This window comes from Buteo buteo, chromosome 4, assembly GCF_964188355.1.
Source record: "Buteo buteo chromosome 4, bButBut1.hap1.1, whole genome shotgun sequence".
Classification (NCBI taxonomy): Eukaryota; Metazoa; Chordata; class Aves; order Accipitriformes; family Accipitridae; genus Buteo; species Buteo buteo.
Genome location: NC_134174.1, coordinates 55,680,200 through 55,696,331, shown reverse-complemented (window position 1 = coordinate 55,696,331; position 16,132 = coordinate 55,680,200). Strand labels below are relative to the sequence as shown.

General features: G+C 43.0%; 1 protein-coding gene across 2 annotated transcripts in view; it reads right to left on the bottom strand.

Moving 5' to 3' along the window:
- PDCD11 (programmed cell death 11) overlaps nucleotides 1-16,132 on the bottom strand; it is a 29,291-nt gene that overhangs the window by 3,961 nt on the left and 9,198 nt on the right. For both annotated transcript variants that reach the window (XM_075026309.1, XM_075026310.1), the window contains 21 exons: nucleotides 15,382-15,582; nucleotides 14,645-14,815; nucleotides 14,031-14,250; nucleotides 11,542-11,694; nucleotides 10,371-10,486; nucleotides 9,685-10,205; nucleotides 9,112-9,174; nucleotides 8,530-8,638; nucleotides 7,927-8,016; nucleotides 7,495-7,597; nucleotides 6,783-6,960; nucleotides 6,059-6,115; nucleotides 5,156-5,278; nucleotides 4,734-4,856; nucleotides 4,343-4,538; nucleotides 3,808-3,930; nucleotides 3,330-3,473; nucleotides 2,032-2,282; nucleotides 1,217-1,385; nucleotides 791-944; nucleotides 52-217 (listed from right to left, as the gene is read on the bottom strand). In XM_075026309.1, the coding sequence (XP_074882410.1) occupies nucleotides 52-217; nucleotides 791-944; nucleotides 1,217-1,385; nucleotides 2,032-2,282; nucleotides 3,330-3,473; nucleotides 3,808-3,930; nucleotides 4,343-4,538; nucleotides 4,734-4,856; nucleotides 5,156-5,278; nucleotides 6,059-6,115; nucleotides 6,783-6,960; nucleotides 7,495-7,597; nucleotides 7,927-8,016; nucleotides 8,530-8,638; nucleotides 9,112-9,174; nucleotides 9,685-10,205; nucleotides 10,371-10,486; nucleotides 11,542-11,694; nucleotides 14,031-14,250; nucleotides 14,645-14,815; nucleotides 15,382-15,582 (3,431 nt within the window). The remainder of the gene's footprint in view (nucleotides 1-51; nucleotides 218-790; nucleotides 945-1,216; nucleotides 1,386-2,031; nucleotides 2,283-3,329; nucleotides 3,474-3,807; nucleotides 3,931-4,342; nucleotides 4,539-4,733; nucleotides 4,857-5,155; nucleotides 5,279-6,058; nucleotides 6,116-6,782; nucleotides 6,961-7,494; nucleotides 7,598-7,926; nucleotides 8,017-8,529; nucleotides 8,639-9,111; nucleotides 9,175-9,684; nucleotides 10,206-10,370; nucleotides 10,487-11,541; nucleotides 11,695-14,030; nucleotides 14,251-14,644; nucleotides 14,816-15,381; nucleotides 15,583-16,132) is intronic.

Below are 16,132 nucleotides of genomic sequence, written 5' to 3'. Positions count from 1 at the left end.
GCTCCAAGCACTGTACTCTGCCCCTTCCCAGCCTGCTGTAGCACAACTCACCGCACTTCCTTCTGGCTGCCATGTTTGATCATGATGTCCATGTAGATGGACCAGATGTCTGTCCGCTTGGGATAGCTGCTGAGGGTGCTCTCAAAGAGGGCTTTGGCATGTTCTGGGTCCCCAAAACGGAACTCCAGCTGTGCAAACCTTGAAATGACATCCACATCTGGAACAAGTAATGACACGTTAGGGTACCACAGCAGCTCCCTTCCCTATGAGCAAACACAAGCGATAATTACACAGAACAGAGGCAGGCACAGAGACAGCACCATCTCTACCCAGAGACAAAAGGCTCTATTGTAAAGTGGTTCTGTACCAAGGTGACCCTTCTCTCTCCCACTCGGATCCCACAGCTCACTTCCCATTTCAGCTCTCCGCAGGAGACAGCAGTTTATTCTTACATTCAAAATGCATCTTGCAGCATCCATGGGCAGCCCCACAAACCTGGGACTAGACCAACTGAACTTTTCTACAGGGCTGTAAGACTCAAAGTTGTCTTTGCTTTGGGTGCTTTGTTTTTGCCCATCACAGCAAATTCTATTACGGGAGTATGTAGCATTGATATCCAGGTTGAAATTTCTCTTCCCCTGAGGGTCAAGGGCAGCACATTCAGCACCAACTGGTTGCACTTTTCACTTATTACAAACAGTGTTACAGGCAGAGATACCAGAGAGCAGTCCATCTACTGGAGACCTGTTAACACATGGTCCACATTAAGGATGGCGAAAAGTGTGCTTACGTTCTTTGGTGGGCAAAGCCTTGAGAGCACGCTCCAAAAGCCTGTGTGTAGCCTCAGTCTGGCCTTGCTTCAGGAGGAAGGAGGCGTATTTCAGCCACACGGATTTCTCCTGACGGAAACGCTTCAGCATTGTGTGGTACAATTCTTCTGCTTGCTGGAAGGGCAGAGTTGTGTTAGATCACACAGATTCATAATAAAGCCTTGTAGCTTTAAAACTCTTACGTGTGGCCCAGGTATCTCCAAACACTTATGACAGAAAAGCAAGCATCACTAGTTCCTCGTTTGCTGTCAATCATAATTATTAATCCCAGTTAGGAACAGGATAGACCTAACATCTGACAGCTAGAAACTTATACAGCCAGCATTGGTAATTTACTGGCATGACTGAATGGGATAGGTGCCTGGGACCTGCTTGCACTATCTTACCTTGTACTTCTCAGAATTGGCATAGATGTCACACAGATGCTGGAAGACTTTCAGAGGTTCATTGTATTGAACAGCTCTCTCAAAGACCTTCATCAGTGTCTCCTCAGTACCATACATGTTCTCCAAGTTCAGCAGAGCTACCCAGACATTCAGCTTCTCCTGTTCTTCCCTTAAAGCAGATGTGAACAAGAATATTTAGCCCTTTACCAGTCTTCATCAGCTTTTTGCAAACCACCCTACAGACTCACTGACTTGTAGCCTGCCTCCAGGACAAAGGAAGGGGGCATATTGCTCACTGAAACACCACTTTTGGAATAGAGCACAGCAGTTGTCTCACACTACAACTTTGGATCACTGTTGTTTGTAATTAAAAACCACAAGGATGATTCAAGAAAGCACAATATACTTAATCATGCTGTAGAGATGGTTTAATACACAAGGGTGCAGCCCCAAGAGTTTCACAGTTTGTTTCATGTTTTGATTTAAGGACAACATCACTGACAGCATAATGCTCTTCCAAACCCTTCTAACTGCTCAGAAGTATGTCCGTGCGCTCAGTGATACCTTGGGGAGTTACTGCACTCATGAGCTGCAGCAAGTCAGCTGCAGGCCAACTGTGGTGACTCAGGCCAGACCTTCAAAGGGCCAGCTGACAATTGCTACCATTTAATCCTTTTGAGATCACTGAAACAGACTCTGCCACTCCACACACACATGCACACACACTGATGATGCTACCAATGCTCTTCTCCCACCACAACTACCCCACAACGATTTATTCTTTGGAGCAAAGAAAGGCAGAGCCCCATTATTACCTGAAGCAGATTGTTTTAAGCGCTCTCTCTGCCACAGCTCTGGCCTTCTCAATCTCGGTAGCCTGGAGGTGGAAAGCCATGTACTGTAGCCAGAGGATGGAGCTGTTGGGACTGCTCAGCACCAGGCGGTCAAAGTCATCTGCTGACTGGGGCTGTCGACTTGGGTCCATCAAAGCTGCCTCTAATTTGCAGAGCTCCTTCTCCTTCTTCTGCTTCTCTAGCTCCTTCTCCTTCTTTGTTTGTTTCTTCAGCTGAAAGAGCAAAAAAGGAGGACTGGGGAAAAGCAGGCACTTCCTAGGCAGGCCCAGCTACAGCACAGCCAGACCTCAATATGTCCAAGACTAGGCGGTTTTCACAGGAAGAGGTAAAGCCAATTGTTTAAGAGAGGAGGAAAATGGTACACACCCACCACCCCTTCACACACAATTCACACCTCCAAGAAGAGCAGCAGTACATGAAATCTCATTACTTTTAATGAAATACATTGAGGGACCAAATATTTTGCTAGTCTTGCACCCCAACTGCAGGATTCACGCTTCACCCCTCCCTCTCATTCTTCCATCTTTACCCTCTGGGCCAGTGCTCACCACCACTCTCCACTCTATAAAAATCCAGGATACATGGGGAGAAATTGTGCAAGACTGGGGTATGTTGCTGGATCACTAGGGTGACTCAGGTCTAAACTGGGAACTGACGGTGCCATAGTCCTCTGCACAAGGCAGCTATACCTTGGGCAACAAAGCATCAGCCATGCATGGCCTTTACAGAGGGGATGGGGGAAATCCTGAAGAGCAAACATGAAAGCAATTTGTGAGCTTGTTTCCAATTTTGCTGAACTGCTCACACTGAAAAACTCTTCTAAAAAATTACAACATAAAAGAATAATTTTTTGGTGTTTTTCTAAGTAAGAGGACTGTAATTTGAAAAGGTTTTTCATCTCCAGGTTTTCCTGTAAATTTACAACTCAGAAAAGTAAAAAACAGAGCTGACATCAAACACAAAAATTTTGCTTTCATGAAAATCTTTGTTTGACCCTATAATAATTATTATTTTTCAGCATGTCAACATAAGAAGCCCTATTCTCATGCAGCCATGGTAAAAATAGGGCCTTTTCTCCTCTGCTTCAGAGATATCTGCTGCTAAGCCCAGTGCTCAGAGTAGTTAAGGAAGTTCTGTACTAGCTGTCAGAGATGTTCCCTTGGGTTAAAAGGCTTTGCTATGGGGCAGACAGACATGCAAATACTGAAACACCACCACCATGTGGTGTCTCCTGTGCAGACAACACTAGTGCACAGTACCTTCGACTGCAGATCCTCCTCCTCCTCGCTCTCCGAGCTCTCTTCCTTCTGATTCAGCACAGGTATATCCATTGCATTCATGTCTTCATCCCAGGTGAAGCCCATGGAAACCTGCAGCCTGGGAGCTTCATCAGGTTTCCTTATCTGTTTGGAGGAAGGCAGGGAATGCCCTGGGTTTTAATCTGAAGTTCTTATACTGAGATCAGACAACTGCTGTTTGCTTGTGGCTTCTCTCTGGCCAGTACTACTGACTTCTCACACTTGCAAGCAGCCTACCAGCAAAAACATTAAACTCTGGCCACATCTGCTGTAATTTAAACTCAATCCACCTCAAGCCATTTTCAGATGACACAAACACCAGTCTGTGTCGCTCCTACCTGCGGCAATGATATTTATATTCAGTCATCCAAGTCAAAACTGACATCTCAACAGGGCTGGAAAGTCATTTCAGGCTCAGGTTCTCCTCCAAACTTCTCACCTTAGATTTCTTTTTAACTGCCTCTTCCTCCTGGTCATCATCATCCTCCTCCCGGTAATATATCTCAATTCCACTGTCATTTTCATCTGCTGGGCAGACCTTTCTTTTTTTTGGCTTCGCCTCCTGCAACAAGGGGAAATGAATGGATGTTGGATGGCAATAACTGGGATGAATCTTAAAGGCAATTCTGATCACAAAGTAAAGACCCTGACAGCAGAGAGAGGGTGGTGCCCTGGCACAGCATCCCCCACTATCCTCTCACATAACAGAGACAACAGAGAATAAACCCATGCTCACCTACATATGGTGCCAAGACCAACAGGACAGGCCACACAAGCAACACAGTTGGACTGCTAATTCAGTTAGCTCCCACCCAGATGGAATAGTTTTTGATCTTTGCTGATCTCTAATGCAATTTAATCTTTTTTTCCTACTCTGTATAGTTCCTCAGCCTGATCCTAGTGGATCTTCCTAGTCCCTTCAGTATTTGGGCCAACCAAGTCCTTTAGCATGTCCTGTGCAATCACATCCATACCTGCTCACTTTCAGAGTTTTCTCTTGTGCGTTTTGTCTTCAGCTTAAGCTCTTCTCTCTTTTCCCTGTCATCTGCCTCTCTTTTCTCTTCCTCTGCATCATATCGTGGCAGGCCTAGGGATTCAGGCAAGACGCTTGGCATCCCAGTGTCCTCGGGCAGGAGAGAGAGCTCAATATGTTTTTCTTTCCCATTTACACTGTGGTGCATTGCCAGGAGTAGCAGGAGAGAAGGGGGTGGGGGGAAAAAAAAAATCAGAGCATTTGCAATGACTGCAAGGCTATGAACTTCTTTCAAATCTTCCTGGCTTTTATCCTCCCTCTTTCCATCCTCTCCTCCTCCACCATCTCCTTTCCACTACTACATGGCCCCTTTTAAAGAATGTTGGACCTACCCAAGCACCTTGGCAGTGAGCAGCTTTCCTTCAGGCAGGTACTTTTCATATAAGGACTGTTTCTGTACAAAGTAAGGGGAAACATTCTGGAACAGGATTCGGCCCAGAAGAGAAGTGGACAAGCTGAAAAGAGGAGGAAAACCAAAAATAAGTATTCCATAGTGGGGGAAAAGAAAAATAAAAAAGTGCAGTGACTGTATCTGTAGCACCACCAGTTCTATATAGTGTCACACAAACTTTCACTACTTTAATTTCATAGGCTCAAGAAAGCAGCAATGACATCATGATTCCCAGGAGGAAATTCATTTTGCGACATTGCATTATGCCAGAGACCGCCCTCAAACAAGATTCCAGAATCGTACATTCAAAATAAGTTCTCCGAGACCCCTCATTTCCCAGAATAATTTTCTTATGCTACTCACCCAAAGAATACACCTGATGGACTGATTGATTTGACATAGCCTCTCACTAGCTGGCCTTTTTTAACATCCTTAATACATGTTATTTCAACATCCTCCACTTTGCTGTTGCTCTTTGGGTTTAGCCTAAAAGAAGAGAGAGGTTAGAAGTTAAAGCACTCTTCTGAATAATCCACATTGTGCTCTGGATATCAAAAAAAGAAATCTGTGTTATCAACAGCTAGTACCTTCTGGGAAACATACCAGATCAGAGACACCCTTCAGTTTATTCAAATGTACTAATGGACTACCTGCATTTCTGTGAAGCTATACATAGCGTTAGGGAATAGACACACTGCTGTAAACAAAGCCAAGCAAAACAGATCAGCCTGGCTTCCTCTGACACTAAGAAAACGGGGAAGTAAAAAGCTGTCTGAAACTCTGCACAGCATTGGCTTGGGGTTTTTTCCCGCCTATTTCTAAGATACTTCATTCCACATGGTTTATGCATTTTTGTTCCAAAGAGAAGAATAAGCAAGAGGCTCAGTTTTAAAAGACATTTAGGACTAAGTGTGCTATTTAATCAAAATGGTTAAAATGCAGCTGAACATTGAAAAATAATGTGTTTGTATTGCAAATTTAATGGTGGAACTTTCCCTTTCTTTCCAAATAAACGAAAAAGTTAAGTTAGATCTAGAAACTATGATGAACAGAAATTAAATCTGAACCCACTCTATCAGCTCTACATTGTCCAATACACAGGAAAATCTTTCTGAAGTAGGAACAAATCTCATCCCTTAAAAAAAAAAAAAAAATTAGTCCTTGTCCTTTTAACACTTCATACTGATCTGCCCAAACCAGCAGTTACTGTATTTCACTGTCCTCTTCTTCACTAGTAGATCAACAGACTGGAGGGATGACACATACCGGGATTGCCGGAGAGATAACTGGATTTTGCCGTTCTCATTGGAGAGGATGCAACACCTGCATGGCAGAGTAAGGGGAGAAAACAGAAAGCTTTTTTTACCTGTTAAAAAAGCCCTAGGTAGAAAATAGATATTTTCACTAGCAGAATGAAGCTCTAGAGGAAACAAACCACTCTGTCCCTCGGAGCACTTGCTGTCTAACACAAACCAGCATTACACAACAGTTCATGGAAACAGCTAAAGGGCTTTTTGAAACATATCTACTTCCTTTATCCAGTCTCTATTGCTAGTACAAAAGACTTAGATTGTTACAGCTCAGTCACTTGGCCTGTTGCACTCTCCAGCATTCCCAACAAGTCTGTGAAGTAGGGAAATGCAATTACTTGTGCATTACAAATGTAAGGACAACTGACTTGCCAAACAGCCCACAGAACCACAGCAGAGCTGGGATAAGTGGCTTCCCTCAGTCCCATCAGCACCTTAGCTAAGGGAGTAGCTACTCTCAAAACACAGTCCAAGAAGACAGCTGAAAAGGGGTTTCTTCACACATGGAAAATAAAAGACTTTCACCCAAAGGCATATAAGGTCATAAGTCAGCATTACTTGTTAGCTATAGACTGAAGCTTACAGGTCTGGCATCATCTTATGGCAGTGAAAAGCCTGTCACCAAAGGGGGATATTTCTAAGCCTTGCAGCTGGAGGGAACAAGAAAGAGAATTACTGACCTGACAATCTTGCCAACTTTGAAGTCACCCAGAGGATTCTCCGTGTAAGTATCATTCAGGTGAAAGATGCTGACTTTACCAGTCTTCCCACCTGGCAGCGCAATGGTCAAACCCACGTGTGGAGTCACCTTTGTTACCATGCCTACAGTGATGGTGCCCTGCTCCAGTGACTGAATTCCTGGTAAAAGTGAAGGAGGCAGAGAGCTTCATAATACTCCAAAAGCATGCAATCAAAGCAACAGGGGTAATGAGTCAGCGAAGCCGATTTTAGTTGCCTAGTCACATATCAAACCCACCAACTTTTGTTAAGGTGCAGTCTATGCACTCTCTCACGTTCACAGCAACGTTTGTCTTGGTAGCCCAGACAAGGTCCCCTAGTTGCACAGTTCCAGGATCCAGGATCCATAATGACAGACAAATGCTGGCAAATGTAATATCTCATGTCTGAGATCAGAAGGGAATACATTCCTAAGGGGTCAGGGAAGGCTTCAGTCTGAGACAGCAGGGAAGTGATTCTTTAGTCTATAGGTCTGACCTCTCTTGCCTTGCATGCTGCTACATCTGGGTCAGGGTCCCAAAGGTTAGTTCTGTCCTACAAGGAAGTACAGCTTGGCTCTGGAGTGTAACATCTTCACCTGAGGGGTCAGTGTAGGCCTACCTCTAAGTAAAGCATCATATGCAGTGGGGTCCTGCTGTTAAAGCTCCACTATACCTGTGAGTGACAAGCAGAGGTTTGTTTCTGTGACATCTGTTCCAGTCACTGTAGCTGATATTGCCTGGCCATTTTTGAAGCTCTTTTCCGGATGTTTTAAGACCTGAAGGAAAAGACAGATTTCCACTTATTACCAGAAAAGGAGCTTTGCACAACTCTGACTGGTGATTCTCCTGCAAAGCTTTATACTTTCTATACACATCTTTGATGTGTATACTTGACTAATAGCTCCACATTCCTTCAATGGTTCTGCTATCCTCAGCCAAACTAGCTACAGGCACAGTACTTGCTTCTCAGTGAGAGGCAGTGACACCTAAAGGGCAGAGGACTGGATTATGAGTTCACATGGATGTCAGAAGTGTCTGCAGTCATTAAGTGCAGACATAAGCTATAAAATTTTTTTTTCTGTGCACATCTGTAATGGCCTCTTACCTTGGTGTTCAGAGACAGCAGCAGATGGGGAACTCTTCCTCGAATGTCAGGGGCGACTTCTACCTCCAGCCAATTTTTGAGGATGTTATACTGAGAAGACACCAAATAACCAGAGAAGACAGCATGAGACCTTGGGAAAAAAAAACCTTCCCTGGTGGATTCACTGATTTTTAAGGCTAGAAAGAACTACTCCAGCCTTGGCTCTTGCACCAAGCAAAAATGGTGATTTGGCTTCTACTCTTACAAGCATAACACTGCTGTAGTTCACAGGCAAGTGCACACAGGGGATCAGCAGTGAGCGTACTTTGTGCTGGTGGCATATGCAATTTCTCAAAGGCCATTTTGCTAGATTGCAGGGTGGGAAGCATCTGCTGGCAACAAACAGGCATGTTAGAGAGGATGAGTCAGCTTGACTCTGTCAAGTATAGAAAATGTGACTTCCTTCTCCTACTCTCCCTGTAAGACACTGCACTTTGCGTGGGTCACTCTCACAGTTAATGAAGACCACAGTAGTGTCAGTGTTTAGGTCTGAATTAAGGCCCTTGAGGTCACCCCCACTTGCTGCGTCCCCCAGCACACTTCTTAGGAAGACCCTGACCTCACCTTTTTCACAAAACAGGTGACTGTCTGTCCAGCATTGTAGAGTCCAAGTTTCTTGAGGGCACTGTCTTCTTTAAGGTTCAGCATTGCTGTGACCTTCCCTTCTATTTCACTGTTTGCAAACAAAGAAAGAGGACATCAGTAGGACATCTTTGGTCCTAATGGTGAAGATAGGAGTTAGAAACCCAGGAGATTATGGTGAGCCAGTACTACTGTGACAATGCCTTTGTGACATTCATCCCCATCCCCTCCCCAGCTGCATCCTTCTGCAGGGAATTAATTCTTCCCTGGGCTTAAAAGGGAATCCTTCTGACATAAATGGACATGCCAGAGTCCAGACTGGCAGAACCTGAAGCCAAAAGGACATTCAAAGGAAATCATGTGCTAGGAGAGCACTGTGAGGTTTAACACAGCTCCCAGACCCAAGTTAGTGTGAAAGAGAGAGTAAGAGGCCTTGCCATACTGCATACAGGTGTGACCTTGCTCATGGCCAGCTCCTTCACAAATGAGAGGAACAAGGGAGGGAACCTACAAGGATACAAGGTCTGTGAAGCATCTGCAGACAGCACACACGCCAACAATTACCTTGGTCGAATGCTGAGCTCTGGAATGGACCGTGTGAAGTGTGGATGGGTGATGGGCAGGTACCTAAAGAACAGGAAAAGGATCAAAGTTTCTCATGATCTCCCCAAGCCCCAGTCACCCACCTGTAATCCCTCTGCACTGCCAAAAAAAAAAAAACCAAAAACAAAAAAACAGGTGTATGCCCTCTAAAACTACCAAAACCTTCCAGTTCCAGTTCTTCCTTGTACTATTTCAGTGGCAATTTAGGTACCCAAAATAATCCAGCAAATTTAGCCCCTGGGGCCAAATCCTGCTTGTATTTATGGCTTCCACTGGACCTTAAGAGTTTAGAAATCTTTTTTTCTTGCAATCTACACTCAAGACAAATACAGTGACACAGGTAGAGAGCTAATTCACTGAAACCTGGATCTGGGATAGAATATAATAGCATATCTCCTCAGGCCTCAGCTACCCCAGCAAGGGTAGCTGTAACAGCAGCTGGTGACAGAGGGAACAGCCTAGACCATCTGAATTGAATTACTGTTTCACCCCTTGCATTGCCCGAGAAGTAATATTATAAGCATGTTTTCCCACCTGTGAGTATTCACATCTCTGCCTCCAATGACTCGGGCAGTCACCTTCTGTCCAGCTTTCAGAGTATACGTTGGAAAAGAGCCTATGGGCACTTCATCCAGAATCCGGGATGCATGGATTGAACCTGTCAGCTTGTCATCAATAGCAACTGTGACATGGGTTGGTTTGACGGATTTAACAGTACCAGTAACAGTATCCCCCAGGGAAAGCGAGTGTTTCACAGCAGGAAGCATCTCTTCTAATGCTGTCTCAGATTCATTTCGGACCCTTACAAAAACTTTCTTCTTTGCTGGGTCTTGTACTGCTAACAAGACTCCATGGTCATTCACCTTCACTACTTTTAAGGTTGCAATGATTGTTTGTCCCACCTTCAGTTTTTCTGAGTCAAAGCGGAAGGTGTCATTGAAGTGGGACGCTATGGGGATAGCTGCCAGCTGGCCTGTATCCAACAAAGACACAACGGCAAAGTCTTCTGCTATGTGCTGCACAATGGCGGAGTGCTGGGAGTTCTCTGTGAGCCGCTAGACAGAAATGGAGATAGTGAATTCTCCTGCTGAGATTTTGATTCCTTCCACTCTACCTCCCACAGTTCTACAAGAGGAAACAGCCCCTCCCTCAAAATTCATTCATCACCTAGAGTTCACTAGACAAACAGAAACACACAAATCCAAAAACTGAACACATACTTGCTTGGCTCTTTGTTTTAACAGTTCTTCCCGAAGAGAAACATACACCTTGGAGGTGAGAGCATCCACATGGAGAACCAATGCCTTGGTTTTCTCACCAGGAACAATATTTTTGTCTACAAAAGAGAATAAGGAGATTATCGCCTGATGTCAGTGAAGAATTTTGAGCAACTGAGCTAGTGGAACATGACAGACAGGAAGCGTTGCCCGTGGTTCAGTTTAATTCCTGAAGACCATAGTGATAAAATGACTGCTTAATTACTTATTGTAACTAAGTTACTGTAACAAAGTCAACTTAGTACCAAACATATAATAAGTCTCTTTAAGAAAAGAACAGACTCCTCCAATATTAATGGCAAGGAGGAAAAAAAAGGGGGCTTTTTTATTTGGAAAAGAGTCTGAGGCTTTCATGGAAGAACTATATTGATTCTATGAAGATGTTACTCTTAAATAATGCAGACGAGGCTGACTAAACACAAAGGCAAGGTAATATAGGTTTTAAAAAAAGATTATGCTAACATTTGCACAAAACCATCATCAGTCTATCTGTTGCTGAGGAAACAAAGAAACTCTTCTGAACACAGAAGTGCTGGGGTATTATTCCTGCTGAAGTCAGCAGTTTATATTGGCTTCATTGGTTTATTCAATATCTCAGCATGTACTTGTTTGGTTCTGCATAATATGGCACTTTTCTGCTTTAATTTTTGAATTGCAAAGTACTGAAATTGCAGTCCTGTTCTAAAGTCACGTTGATTTAAAAGAAAAATTAACAGCAATTTCAGGTAGAGCATACTCCAAGGAACATATTTTTAAAGTAAGAAGAAAAAAAATTGAGAAAGCTGGAACTTGTATTAATACTTTGTATATATACAGTACACTTCAACTAAGGATCTCGGAGCACAAACTAGACCTTACAAGATGCCCAAGATATGAGGCAGGATTAGGTCTGGTTTACAGATGGCATAACAGAGGCACAAATACGTTTAAATGATATGTTCCCAATCATGCAAATGGGTCAGCAACACATTAGGAAACTAAACTACTCTTCAAGCCCATTCTTACTCTGATCAGGCTCCTCCCATGTTAGTTCCTCAGCAGCAGAATTCATTTCAGAACAGAGGTTTCAAAGTACAAGAGTGAAAACCAAAGCAAGCAAAGACAAGACCCTCACCTCCCAAATGGTAGCGAGTGGCTGTTACAGTCAAGCCTGTGACACAGCTACCGCTGAACAGTGCTGAGCCATCCTCCTTCACATCCTGCACGACCAGCTGCAGTTCCTTCCCAGGCACCAACTCACAAAGGCCTTGGGTCGTGCTGGGCTCCCCTAAATAAAGAGGAGAAGAAGTGGGAAGTCAGTTTTACCTATGTTGTTTCTTTGCAAACAAAGACAGCCTTCACATTTGCTCAAGAGTACACAAACAAGCATTTATATCCACCTTCATAACAGAAAAGTTTAGGCTCCTGAATCTGTAGAAATATGAAGTAAATTCTAAGAGTTAATCAAAGTAGAAACACTTTTGTGACATTAAGGATCTGATAACTTTGGAGAGAACATTTTCCAATCTTATAGAAACACTGGCACACCACACTGCATATAGAAGAAGGTGAAAGCAAAATATATTAATACTAAAAACACAAAGCAGACCTGTCACTTCACAATTATAAGAAACAAAACATTAAACGCTACTGGATATAAAAAGAACCTAAAAAGGCAAAGTTAGAATTTGATAAAAATCAACTGCAATACATCCAGTATTCCTAACACTAGAAAAACAGCATGTGAGAAAACCTTTGCTGGAGGACTCATTCAGCAAACCTGTAATACAAGTAAGCAAATCTATTTGTAGAAACTCATCCTCATGTGAGCACTAGGTTTGGGTTATCACAAGAACTTGAGTGCCAGCATAATTATCCTTGTACTTTCTAGTTAAGCAGATCCTGGCTAAGGCTTGGGGTGGTTGGAAAATCCCTCTGTGAAAGTCAAGCATCCCATGCGCAAATATCAACAACAAAAAACAACTTGATGACCACAGCATGCACAGATGCAGATTTCTGTACTGTAAGAATAGTAGGACCCGTTCTCGACTGCCTGTAAAAAACAATGCTAGTGTCCTTCACTGTCATAGTGAAAAAAGCACTGTTAGATGAAGGCAGAAATGGTAATTTCTCCTCAGTTATGAGTTACCAGCAAATACAGTATGCATACAAATAATACATAATTACTCTTGTCAATGATTCCTCTTTATTTTGATGGACAAAGCTAGTCCTATTTGCTTAAACACAGTAAGAGCACCTGCTGCCTGGGGAGTATAATAGGCAAGTAAGGAAAGTCTTCTTAAATCAAAGCCTTCTCCTTTATTATTTTAACCCTCCAAAAGCATCATTCACTTTAAACAGATGTACAATTCTTCAAAAAGCACCAGGAGAAAAAAGATCATAGCTTTACCATCAGACAGCTAACTTGCCCAGCCTTTCTAAAAATCACAGTAAGTGACATTGATGCACTGACTCAGGCCAACTCCAGTTGTCTTCTGTTCTTCCATCACTTTTGAGTACAGAAAATTGACATGATGTCCATTCTGATTCTTATGTGCCTATCACCCTACTATCCATGCACCGGTGCTGTTTTTCCTAAACTGAGTAACTAGCAGGGGTAGGTCTTAAGTGCCTGTTTCCAATACATGAGTTTGCACGCAGTGAGAGCCTCCCATATTGCTTATCACTATTCCCTTTTCAGGCATTTGGGGAAATTCAGGTTTGGGCTTTGGGCAGCCTGTTTTGCTTCACTCGTGCTTTGTGGCAATTCACTCAGGCATACAGAAATAAAATCCTTCTGGACCACCATGAGTCATTCTTCCACTTAAAAAAAAACAAAACCAAACAAACGAGAAAAAACATATTCCTACACCTCTGTTGGCACATTAGATTGGGCCAAGCTGTGAAACCTATATCCCTTATATCTGTAAGCTCTTTGGAGTTTAACATCTGTTTACTGAACAGAGAGATCAGGTCTACAGACTAAGGCTCTTAAAATACAAGAGCACAGAGTACTAAAAATTAACCATTGCCAGATTCAAAATAAACAAATAGAGACAATGCTTCACGTGACACATAATTAAACGGTGAAACTACTGCCATATGTCTCAGTTGATTAACTTTTAGATTAGTTCATAAAGCAATTACAAATATTCACACCAAAAAAAGTGTCTCCAAGGCTGGAGAAAAGCTTTGGTCCACAGAACATCCAATCTAACCCTGGCCTTTCTTATTTTCACCTTCATAGACCCTTCAAAGAACCCATCCTTTTGTACCATTGTATCTCCCTTCCTCTATTGGTATATGGACCTCACAGTTCGTCTGTTTATCCCCTTATTTTTAATTCTCTAAACTTCAACCTGAAATCAATGTAAGGGGCCCAGCAGACTTCAGTGAAAAGAGCAGCTTCTTTGGCTTGTTCCAGCTGTAGCTCCAAAAAGCCTTTTTGTCAATGGCAGACACTGCACACACATCCTTCTTCTAACAAGCTCCTTTCAGAAGCCAAGTCTTTGCTTGAACTGACCTTTCTTTCACTTCAAAGAATATGGTTTTTCCCTTTTTGTTCCTCTGGATCCCCTTCTTTGTGATATGATCCCCTTTAGCAGAACATGTGTAAACTTTTACCTCTTCTTCTCAACAAGTTCCTGATTTCTTTCATCTCCTTGAAATATTGGTTCAGCAGGGCAAAGCTCTCTGCAGCAGAATCACCTGAGCTGCACTCTGACACCTTCAGATTGAGGAGCACACGCTGCTTCTCCTCATCAATGCTCATCACCTTTGCAATCACAGTCTGTCCCACCACAAAGTGGTCCTTGGTGTCAGTCACAAACTTGTCACTCATGCTCTGTGCAAAGGAAACAAAGGGGCAAGGGTTACTAAGCACAGCTGCTAACTATCAACCACCTGCAGTGCTGTTCAGAAGGGTTTAAGACTTCATGAAAATGCATAAGAGAAATTAACAAAGACTAACAAAAAGCCATCTATTAAAATGAATTACCGAAGTCACATGAAATCCTTGTTGAAGCTTAAGCTCACTTGACTAAAATCTTTTGTTTCATTTTGGAAGTGAATTTAAACACAAACCTAAAAGCAGCTTTCACCCTACTGGAGGAAACTGTGCAAATACAGGATTCACAGCCCTATTGTTCCGTCCTTGTTATTGTACCTTTGCTAAAAGCCATGTTTCAAGCATGCCTGATTATACACATGCTGTTTACTGAAGAGAATGCATTGCTTACCACTTTGGGCGCCAGTCCTGTCACACCAAAAGGAAACTCCACAAACACTCCAAAGGGCATCACATTCCTCACATAACCAGTCAACAGCATCCCAGGCTGGATTTCAGAGAAACTTCTCACAATTTGCTCCTCTTGTACAGCAGAAATCACTGCAGACTTTCTGCTTAAGATCTGAACAACCAGTTAGGAAAAATGGGAAAAGATGAATGAAAGGAGCTTGATGCCAAGTAAATCTATTGGTGCTGCTAACCATTCAGCTAGAGCACTTTTTGCAGATTAGACAGTACAGGAGCTCAAAATCCCACAATTCCAATTTCTGTCTTGATCTCTCTACACTAAAATTTAGCAACCGATGTCTCTTAAACTGTTCAGCATTAAAGATGCATGCTTCACCCTAGCAGAAATGTCAACGTCCTAACATTTCAGTTCTGATTTTTGGTATAAAAACAGCAACATTTTTGCTAAGGTTGTGATATGATTAACAGTCCAGAAGCTGGTTGGGAACTTCAGTCCATTCACAACCAAGTCCTGGTTCTGATGGGATTCTTGCAGCAGCTGAGCCTCACTTTTAACACAAGCAAGTTATAATGATTCTTTGAAGCATCGCTAGCTTGACAGGCACTTCCACTTTAACATGCTAACTAGTATATCTTCTGTTTGTTGCAGATACTCTGGATTCCTGACAGATATCTTCTTCCCCCCCACTTTGTTTGAGTGGTTGAAGTGGCAAAGGATACGATATGGTCTCCCTTATCACTTAGGCACATAACTCTGGGCAGGACATCTCCCTCTTGAAGACAATGCCACAGGAGCTTGCAGGTAGCAACGAAGTCAGAGAGGTGCACTGTGGGAATTGAGGCTATCACATTGCCTTCATCTTCCAAGATAGAAACCTCTAGCCCACTATCTTTCTTCTTCAAGACTTTCACATCAACCATCTGAAAGGAGAACAAATACAGTGATATAAAATCCCAAGTGTCTTTGAAGTCATCCCTTTTGATGATTAGGGTACCAAAAGCTGTGCTGCAGGGGCTCTGACATTGCCTCCCAGCTCTGTATGAGAAAAACATCAACTAGGCTGAGCCACAAAAGCATGCCACCATTGGTAGTAAAATAAAAAGTAATTCTCAGCTTCCAGAGAAATCAAGAGCTAGAAACATTCTCTTGGTTGTGACTTTTTGTTTGAAGGGCAAAGGCAATAATTTAAACAAGATTAGAACTGTCCTGTTCCTGCATTGGCAGTATCTGCAGGGTGTTGGAAACTGTTCATTCCAAAGACAACAGGGAAGCATTTCAAAACATTTCTCCTAAATTGCCTTTTTCCAGGGAGCAAAAGCAGCTGCTTTTGGAGTGAGAACATCAGCAGCATTCAGAAGAAAGAGGACTCCACCTAGGAGTAGGAGCACTAATTGGTACCTCCAGAAGACTTGTCCTGGGACTCCTTTATCCTGACCTCTGACAAGAGAGATCCTGGTTTTGATCCAGGAG